Source organism: Rhipicephalus microplus, chromosome X, assembly GCF_043290135.1.
Source record: "Rhipicephalus microplus isolate Deutch F79 chromosome X, USDA_Rmic, whole genome shotgun sequence".
NCBI lineage: Eukaryota > Metazoa > Arthropoda > Arachnida > Ixodida > Ixodidae > Rhipicephalus > Rhipicephalus microplus.
In genome coordinates this window covers 262,845,754-262,855,664 of record NC_134710.1, presented here as the reverse complement: position 1 = coordinate 262,855,664, position 9,911 = coordinate 262,845,754, and the positions used below count along the sequence as shown (strand labels likewise).

At 42.9% G+C, this 9,911-nt stretch overlaps 1 protein-coding gene across 1 annotated transcript; it reads left to right on the top strand.

Annotated features, from left to right (window-relative positions):
* The first annotated feature begins 5,088 nt into the window (after window positions 1–5,088).
* On the top strand, window positions 5,089–9,382 carry LOC119161558 (charged multivesicular body protein 1a). The gene is made up of 2 exons (XM_037414097.2): window positions 5,089–5,553; window positions 8,531–9,382. Exons 1-2 carry the CDS (start codon window positions 5,302–5,304, stop codon window positions 8,876–8,878), a joined length of 600 nt encoding a protein of 199 aa, XP_037269994.1. The 5' UTR covers window positions 5,089–5,301; the 3' UTR covers window positions 8,879–9,382.
* Window positions 9,383–9,911: the final 529 nt, after the last annotated feature.

Sequence of the window (9,911 nt, the reverse complement as noted above, 5' to 3'; positions counted from 1 at the left end):
GAGTAGCCAGACCAAAGTAAAACTGGCGAATTTTTTGCAGAGAGCAGCCGTCAGAGGCGCTGTCGTATTACTCTCCTGGGCTGACGTTCGGCAATGCGGTCTTGTGCATGAGATCAGAAGTTCAAGCAAGATTAGAAATTAAGCAACGTGGAATAGGTAGGCTTGCTTTAGGAGCTCACGGGAATACACCAAATCAGGGAGTACAAGGTGATATGGGATGGACATCGTTTGAGGGCAGGGAAGCTAGCAGCAAGATAAAATTTGAGAAGCGATTGAGAGAAATGGGGGAGGAGCGTTGGGCTAGGAAGGTTTTCAGCTACTTTTACATGAAGAATGTCGATACAAAATGGAGGAAGTGAACCAGGAAATCGACTGGTAAATACTTAGAAAACAGCAGGTGGCCAAACCAAAAAGAACTATCGGTTAAGAAGAAAGTGAAGGAAACGGAGACTGACATGTGGAGAATGGGCTTGATTAAGAAGTCCGCACTAGAGATCTATCGAACTTTTAAGCAGGAAATTGCCAAGGAAAGGATCTATGATAATACTCGGGGTAGTTCTCTACTGTTTGAGGCCAGGACGGGAGTACTGGGAGCCAAGACATATCGGGCCAAATACGAAGGGGTAGACACAGTATGCAGGGCATGTGGAGAGGAAGAAGAAACTGCCGAACACTTGATAATGTTCTGTAAAGGGCTTCACCCTATAGTTCAGGATGATGGCGCAGAGTTTTTCAAAGCACTGGGGTTTAGGGACAGGGAGGGCAAAATAGACTTTAAGCGGGTAGACTTAACTAGAAGGAGGTTATCTGATTGGTGGCTAAAGTCAAGGCACGAGTGAAAATTAAACCCTTCACTGCAAAGTATGAATCCTCAAACTTACTTTTTAAAGAAAAAAAAAATCTAGTTTTTGGTTCACTAAGTATTACGGCTTGGTGGCGCTAGCCATCGCCCAGTCTAAAGAGTACAGCTATTTTTATTCATTCATCTATCCATTTTGAGGTTTAGGGACAGGGAGGGCAAAATAGACTTTAAGCGGGTAGAATTAACTAGAAGAAGGTTATATGATTGGTGGCTAAATTCAAGGCATAAGTGAATAATAAACCGTTCACTGCAAAATACCAGTTTTCAACTTCATTATTTAAAAAAAAAAGGATAAACCTAGTGGTTAGTTCATTAAGTATTACGGCTAGGTGGCGATAGCCGCCGCCCAATCTGAAGAGTACAGCCACATCTATTCATCCAGTCATTTATTCATCCATCTATTTATTAAGCGCACAGAGAAAGGAAAGGGTGTCTAATTTTTTTTTTTTAATCCTGCTTGATGGTTTCTCTCGCCCGCCGCTCCGTACGGAGGGGCAGACGAAAACCATTCAGACCCCCGCATTCACAAACACTCCTCGACTCGACTTTTCCCCTTCACTTGACAGAGTTGAGCACTGCGCTGCTGCTCGGCTGAAAATGGCGCTGTGCTACTCAAGAATTGCAGCAGACTATTGCTAATATGCAGTGACTTGTCGTGACTAGAGACAGCGCTTTCATCGGATTTTTCAAGTGAAGGTGGAACGTTGACTGAAGGGACGTTCTAGAATACGGGGGTAACTTTCTTATTTGTTAGCTTCTTTCTTCTTTTTATGGGCCCACTAGCTGCAGTTCACTCATATTCCTCCACCGTGCTGCAGTCGCACAACGGGCGGCTGTTCACTACCATAGACTCCTAGATTTCCTTTGCCTGCCGGATTATCGACAGTCACTTGGAAAGCGGCTGTCTTGGGAACTGTGGTGGTGGCGCTACCTAAATAGGGGTGTCTTCAAATAAGTTTTTACGTTTTTGGAGCTTGTATGCAACAAAAATATCGTGAAAAATTTTTAAAGCGTAAACGTAATTATAAATAACTCTACGCAAGTTACGCTGTCATTCAACAGGCAACTTCTTCAATAGCCTCCCAAATTAGTAATAAACGCTAAAATTGCCAATCTCAAAGGCCAAGTACAAAGATATTTACCCCTACCTGTAGCATCACCATAATGACGGGCGTTTCGCGCTCATCCGGCAGGCAACGGAAATCTAAGAGGCTATGCCATTACAAACGCCTACTACGGTGGCAACGAAGCTGGAACTAGTAGAGCTACTAAGTATTATTTATTATCTACGTGATGCTACAGTGCACGGAGCACGGAGGAAACCTTTCCTTCCTCTAGAGTGTACTAGAACTTTTGAGTGGCGCGACCGAAACGCTTTCCTCTTGCTTTCTCCATCCCCAACTTGTGGCGAAAGTAGCGGCGGCGCTGCCATCGCCCAATCTGGAATGGAATGTCAAAAGATTCAGCCGGATAGAAATGGGGGGAAGGTCACACTTCCTGAGGCGCTGGGCTTCGCGGTTGATGGGAGCATTAACTGGTCAGCAGTAGGTATTACTAAGCAGCGGCTGGAGTATTGGTGGAGGAAAAGCAGAGAAGCCGATAAAATAACATCCCAGCCAAGAGTAGCGGCTGGGCAAACTTAAAAAGACATCCGAGTTGAGGGACAGAATTTAAACTCGAACTATTAAGGCAGGCTAGATGGCGCATGCCGTCACCCCGATTCAAAGGGGAGGCCTTTAATCATCATCATCATCTACCACAGAACACTGGTGGTTTACTCGGCTGGCTCGGCGGCATGGCCGGCATCTCGGTTTTAGTCGCGAAATGACGAAGAAGTAGCGTCTAAACGATTGTTACGCGCCAGGTTGCACAACTGGATATCCGCGTGTGCAACAAAGTCGGAAGTATCACTTTTTAAGGCCCCGAAAGACGAAGAACGACGACTTCTTTGGGAGCGGAACCTCCATCGGCTTGACAAGCAGCTTGACGCCGATTGTGCTGTGTGCGAGTTACATTTCAAACCGCATTTCATTGTGAGAGACTACGTACATGTTATCAATGGTGCTCAAGTCCGAATTCCTAGGGGAGCGCCGACACTCGCCCCTGATGCAGTCCCGACGATCTTGCCCAACCTGCCTGCATATTTGACGCTCAAAACTCCCGCTCCGCGGACCCAAACAAAGCGGCGTCGTCAGTGTGTGCCGGCTGAAAATGACAACAGAAAACAGCGACGCATTAGCACTCCTGCACAGCTTCTTGTGGATACCAACGGTGCAACTTCTGCAGATGGCGACGAAGCTGACGAGGCAAGCTCAAGTCCCTCGTCTGACGCGGTTGTCACTCTCGGTGACCTTCGTGGTCTTGTCCTACCATCCAAGTCATGGGCGCTGCACGAGTTTCCAGGATTTGCTGGCGTGTCGTACGTAGCGTGCTCACTGAATCCTAGCACTCGTGAACTTTGCATTCAACGAGCCGTATACTTCACCTGTGCAGACAATGGAATCGTGCAATGTGAAGCGTTCGTGCAAGAGAAACTAATCAGCAAGTCCAGTTTAGTAACTGTTCGAGAAGCCTCAGATGCTCTGCAGCTTGTTGCAAGCGTCCCACTCTGTTTTAGAGCAGCAGAAACTTCATTTTTGCCACCATCGGACCTTACCCACGGTCTACACGCGCAAATGAAGTCAAAATGAAAAATCTTCTACAGTGTCAAAAGCGCACAGAAGCACCTAAAATTGAGTAGGCTATAAATTGCTACAGTGGCGTAAAAAGGATGTCATTTTTCGTGCATATTTTCTTACACTCTTAATTTTTTGACGGTACACCAAGAAGAAAAACATTTTTTCCTAGAAGAGGCTTTTAAGCGAGAGAACGTGCAAATAATGACGCGAAATCTCAAAATAAATCTTTGATCTTGAATCTTTTTGTATTAAACCTGTGATGGTAAATTTAGCAGCATTAGGTATCTCGGTGCATATTTCATCGATCTAAGCCAATTCATTGTCGCACTTCAGTGTCCCATCAAACGATCTTTCGACCATAACATCTTTTTTTTTAAATGCATTTTGGAAAGACAACCTTAACACTGTCATTCTGTTTGCTTTGCTTTATGTTATCTTTTGTATCCTGGCTTTATATATTACGTTTTTTACAATTTACCTAATTGCAAATGTATTGTTTCATAAATATGTAAACCTTGCATTTTTATGTTATCAATTATGATTAACATTAGTTACGACTCTGCTTTGCAGTGTTGCGTTTTTTAAACTCTCAAAATCTTCCACTACTATGTTTCACCTAAGACATTCTTTTGCAGTATTACGTATTTGCATTTCTGTGGGTCCTACAACAATGAATCTATTCCCATATTTTAAAACCAAAGGGATGTTTGGAAAAACTCTGCTGTTCTTCAAATATTATCAATAAAGCCTACTTTTTTGTCGTGTGTGCACGCAGTTACAAGCAATGAGCCTTTTATTTGAGTCCAGCTTTGGTGTTTTACATGGAATGGACCAAGAGTTCTTCGTTTTGTGTGCACCATATTCCTTTTTTTTTTGGGGGGGGGGCGCTTCCGGTGTGTACCGGCCAGCTGGTTTCTCGTCTAAAATGTGTACACTTTAAAAATTAAAAAAAAAAAAACGCGCTCGTTATATTGTACAATGTGCTATGCTGCTTCGGGCTGCAGTGCGGGCCTCAGCAACTTCAATAACAATAATGTCAAATAACCTTTATTTGCGCGAAAAAGGGGAGGTATGTGAATAAGAAAAAAAAGAGGGAGATCATCCTCACACTAGGCGCGACAGAGAGGTACCAACAACACGTACGCGGAACGCCTGCCAGCCATCCGCCCGGGAAGATTGGTCGACGCCAGCGCCACCGCATCATTCCACGCCGAAACGGCCGCTCCCAGTCCCAGGCAGCTGCTCGCGCCACTCAAAAGCTTCTAGTACACTCTACTTCCTCTGTGCTACAGTGGTAGTTGTCGATGTTGATGGAGCTGCTCATACACTGCTAGATCCAAAAAAAAACAAAAAAACATTAGTACTATTCTAGCCACTGTACCATTAGCTCAAATCATACTCACTTTATAAACACAACAATAAGCGACACTAATTTTTGAAGAATCGGTTATCTCATGCATATGCAAGCCCATGTATACATCATGTATAGTAGAGTACAAGCCTGTGCAATTATCATAAAAATCCGCTGCAAGCCGCCCACTGTGTGCTGGCCCGCAGAACGCAGCCGTCGAGAGCGAAGGTAGAAGGTAGTACTTACATAGAAAAACAGTGCACTACGGTAGACGTAACATAGTACGATCAGAAGACCGTCGTTGACAGTTCTTCCACTTGGTGGGCCTTAGGTGTACGCGGTTGTGCTGAAATATCGTTCACGCGTGTCAGCCGACGAGTTAACGGCACGCCCAACTGTAACGGGACGTTATGGATGACATGCTATTTCAATTGCGGTTCAGCTGCAAACAGCTCGAACGACTCTCCAAGAAGGCGGAGAAGGATGAGCGACTGCAGAAGGCGAAGATCAAAAAGGCCTTGCAACAGGGCAACGTCGAAGGTGCGCGAATCTATGCCGAGAACGCCATCCGCAAGAAGAATGAAAGCATAAATTACCTGCGCATGTCTTCCAAGGTGGACGCTGTGAGCTCCAAGATCAAAAGTGCCATGGCCATGAAGCAAGTAAGAGACAGAGTTCGCTTCTAAACCGTAAAGCATCGACGTTACAATGTAGCTAGGTTGCCTGATGTAAAGCGGAATGTTCGTAGAAACTGCATTCTTTGGTGTTGTATGACGTCATTCAGAAACGCGAACAAACTGTCCGTGGTCGTCACTCGGTAACTTTTAACCAAATTTATGATGCACCTCACTTCTAGAGCATGAAAACATGGTTGCACGCAAACTCCTCAGGAGACATATGGGCGTCAACATTCAACTAACTTTATTTTTCACTTACGTGGTAACAACGGTGATCACCTTGTCACGCTCTGTAGAGAGAGAGAGAGAGAGAGCGATAACAGGCCCTGTAAGAACCTCATTTTACAATCTAGTAAAAAAGAAAGTTTGGCCAACTCAGGCGTCCCCTCTAGTCGAGTTATAAAAGGATGCCATCAGTTCCCTGTCAGTGCTATCAAGGCTCTTACTTACTTGAAATAAAGTTATATGAATAAAGCTAGTTACAAGTTTGTGCTCGTCCATGCAGTGATAGAAGTGCTGCCCCAAACTGCTCCAAAAGAGAAATGCTGCTCCAAACTGCAATATTTGTTAGTAACTGCTCCGAAGTGGCATTGGGGAAACTAACAGCACTGCAATATTTGTTAGTAACTGCTCCGAAGTGGCATTGGGGAAACTAACAGCACTAAAGTTACACCGTGGGACCATCCAGTGAGCCTAAGTGAAAACAAAAACAAGCTGTATACTGTCATCTAGTATACAGCTTGTGTAGTAGCTGTATACTAGAATATTGACAATGCTACATGTACTAGCATTTTCTATATATAGTTTTATATTTTTACCTTACAAGCAGACTATTTTGGTGAAATGTGTGCGAGACTCCTTGGCCAAACTAGCTGCTGCTGTGATGGCCTTGATATGTAACTCATCACATTTAGCACATTTCATCAGCTTTGACCTCATTTATGTCACAAGAACAAGCATTTCAAATGTTGGTTAATTTAACTTATGTGGTTTTTGAAAATTTCAAATCTGCCTACTTTTAAAAAATAGGAATATAGCTCTTACTTTTTTGTACAATAACCATTCATATACACAGGAGACACGGATAATGTTTCTTGCAATTTCCAGTGATTATTGTGTGTGCAATATGTTTAATCATAACTATTAATATTTCTGAAAAGGTTAAATGATGTATTAAACTCCAGGAGTGATTTGGAATATTTGGCTACCTGCTCCAAAAACACCTAGGGGGGCATGCACTGAGCCTTGATCTGCAAGAGGGCAGCATCATTGCCACGCCATTTTGAAGGTTTGTTTGTATGCACCGTCTTGCTGTCCATGTTTTAGCTTGCAGAAAGTGCTCCGGAGGTCTCTAAGCAGCCAAGTTTCTGTGCAGATTTTAAACACAGTGCATGCAACGAATTTTATGCACCTGTGGCGAGTGCGCGGACCTTCAAAATGGTGACCCCGATGTTAGTGATGCTCGCGGATGATGTCAAGTGCATACCCCCTATAGCTGTTCCAGGCTAGCATTTTTTTTTTTTGCTCCAAAAACAATCAAGGCAACTACAAAGCACCATTTTTCCTGCTCCACAGTCTTCTCCAAAAGTCAAAATGTTGCTTCCATCACTGTCCATGTCGTCTGTCTTCTTTTCCTTCCAAGTATGAACCAAGTTGTCCAGCAGCAAGTTTTGTTGATTCACATTTAGAGACTTACTATCCATCTTCACTCGCTATTTAGAGGCACAGAACAAAAGAGAAATAGCCCATGAACGTAATGCGTATAATTTTGAAGTAAGAAAGAGCATGTAGATGTCTGATACATTCATATTGTAACAGCACAAAACACAAAGCCCAGAGGAAAACTTCACAACACGAGCATCGATTTCTCTCTTTGTGCTTGGTCTTTTGCGCAGTTCCAATATGAATGCAAACAAACTAGCCCAACTATCCCCTTTTTTTGCAGTCTGATACATTGACAGGTTTCAAATGACCCTCGCTTGCAACATTTTGTACTTTATTTAATCGTCCAACACCTGTTTTTCTGTTAATTTGAGTGCTATAGTGATTTTATTCTGAATTATGACGCGACTTGTTTGGTTGCATTTCAGTGCTTTAATTTTAAAGATGAGGTAAAAAAGAAAGAGAATTTGAAATCAGCTCATTGTCCAATAGCTCTGATCTGTAATCATACATACATTCTATATGTGAGAAGTGGGACACAGTGCAAAACAGGGACAAGAGAAGGAAACGGCAACACAGGTGCACACTCAGAACTGGAAATTTATTGAAAAGGCAACACATACATAGCTCACAAAATTGGCACATTGTTCAGTTTCTCTCACCTAAAAAAAACACAATGGCTTTCCCTGTTACACCAAAAATGATGAAGGCGCATTTTTCCACATCAGTAGATGCAGGGAAAGATGTGTTAGCCACTCGTCTATTGACATATCAGAGGAGTACTTGTATTTGATTAACACATTGCACAAAACTTTTGGGTTCCTAACCCTTCTCCACATTTTTTATTTTTATTTTCTTTGTCGTTCTTTATCTAGACTCATTGTGTTGCCTCTTCAATAAACTTCAGATGCAAGTGTGCGCCTGTGTTGTCGTTGTCTTCTCTTGTTCCTGTTTTGCGCCGCGCCCCGCTTTTTGCATTTAGAATGAATTGTTACCAACTAGCCCAAATGGCTGTTTAGCCGTAATCCTACTCTTTCTGTACGTCTGTATATTGCTTTCAAGGTTTCCTCATGATATTGGATATTGATTGCCTGTCATTTATAAATCTATCCAGACTAAAATATATACTTTATATATCTGATGCAGATAAGTACTTAATGTACAACTGATAAAAGTTCTATCATGTGCATTCATAAAATCATGACATTAGCAGCCTTATTGTACTGTTTCATGTCCATCGTACATGTTGCTTTAACCTTATAAAAACTATACTTACTTTTACAAACTTCCTTCTCTGCAGGTCACCAAGAATATGGGTGGTGTGGTAAAAGCACTTGATAAGGCCATCAACTCAATGGACTTGCAGAAGGTATCAGCTGTCATGGAAAAGTTTGAGCAGCAGTTTGAGGATCTGGATGTGCGGAGCTCAGTTTTGGAAGATGCTATGGGCACAGCCACAACCACAACTGCACCTGCAGCCCAGGTAGACCAGCTGATCCAGCAAGTTGCTGAGGAGAGTGGCCTTGAAATGATTGACCAGCTCAACCAGGCGGGCCTAACCCCGGCTGATACCATTGCTGCCTCCACAGGTCGCTCACAGGCCGCTGAAGATGCCCTCACCAAGCGCCTTGCAGCACTACGTGACTGATGGCTGATGCATGTGTGGTTATTGTGGTCACCTAGAATTTTTTTGGTGGGGAAATGTGGAGGGGATCAGGTTGTCCAGCTTTTCTTTTCTACCCAGCATGTTTTGCACTGTGTAGCAGGTCTGCTATTCTGCTGTATCTCCACTAATGCCATTTTGTAATGTGTTAAAAAGAAGAATATATGGTGGAAACTCACAATTAAATGAGCATCTCGACCAGTTTTGTAGTAGTATTTACCTGCACTCTCACTTTCTGGCCCATTTGAAGTGCACCACTTTTTAAAGTTCACTTTGTAGACAGAGACATTTTTTAGCATGTTTTATAGTTCTTTTCACTTTGTTCTTTGAGTGCTTTCAAAATCTTTTGTAAGCAATGACTGAAGTTCTTTATTTTGTGTGAAATACATTATAATGGGCTTTTAAAAAATGTAACTGATGGCTGCTGCGAGCTGGTGTTGATGTGGCATGAGCCAGTGCACTAACCTTCCAATACATGAATTTTCGAAGGCTAGGTTGCTCTGCCTTACAAGTCTGCTGTATACAGATACGGCTCTGAGCAAGTGTGGAGCTCAGTAAATGCTGAACAGATATTTTATTTTTGCATTAAAGACAATTTTCACATGATGCACCTATCGGTATCGGCACTATTGTGATATCAGGCTACCATGTCAATTCTGGTGGCTTCACACTCTAGTATAGCTATTTGTGATGAAGTTGGGTACCGAAACATTGAACATGGCCACTCTCACATCACCAAAAACATTCAAAATGGCTGCTTGTGTGTCGCCAATAGAGCCATGGAGTGGAATGGCTGTAGAAACGCGGTATCTTGCGCGAGCATGTGACAAGAAGCTCTTGCAATGCTGTGACGTCAGGGTACAGTTGAAATTAAAAGTAATTTTAAAAACACACTGTAAATGCTTTTTTGGAGTGCTCTCATGGTCGCCAGTAAATTTTTTTGCTTTTGAGCGCTTGGTCTTTCATTAGTAAAAAAAAAATGTTACTGAAAACTTTTTGTTTTGGTACTCTTTTAAGA

Coding starts and splice junctions, on each gene's coding strand:
- LOC119161558 (XM_037414097.2), top strand. CDS start 5,302: ATGGATGACATGCTATTTCAATTGCGGTTCAGCTGCAAACAGCTCGAA. Junction 5,554..8,530: donor GTGCCATGGCCATGAAGCAA/GTAAGAGACAGA, acceptor CCTTCTCTGCAG/GTCACCAAGAATATGGGTGG.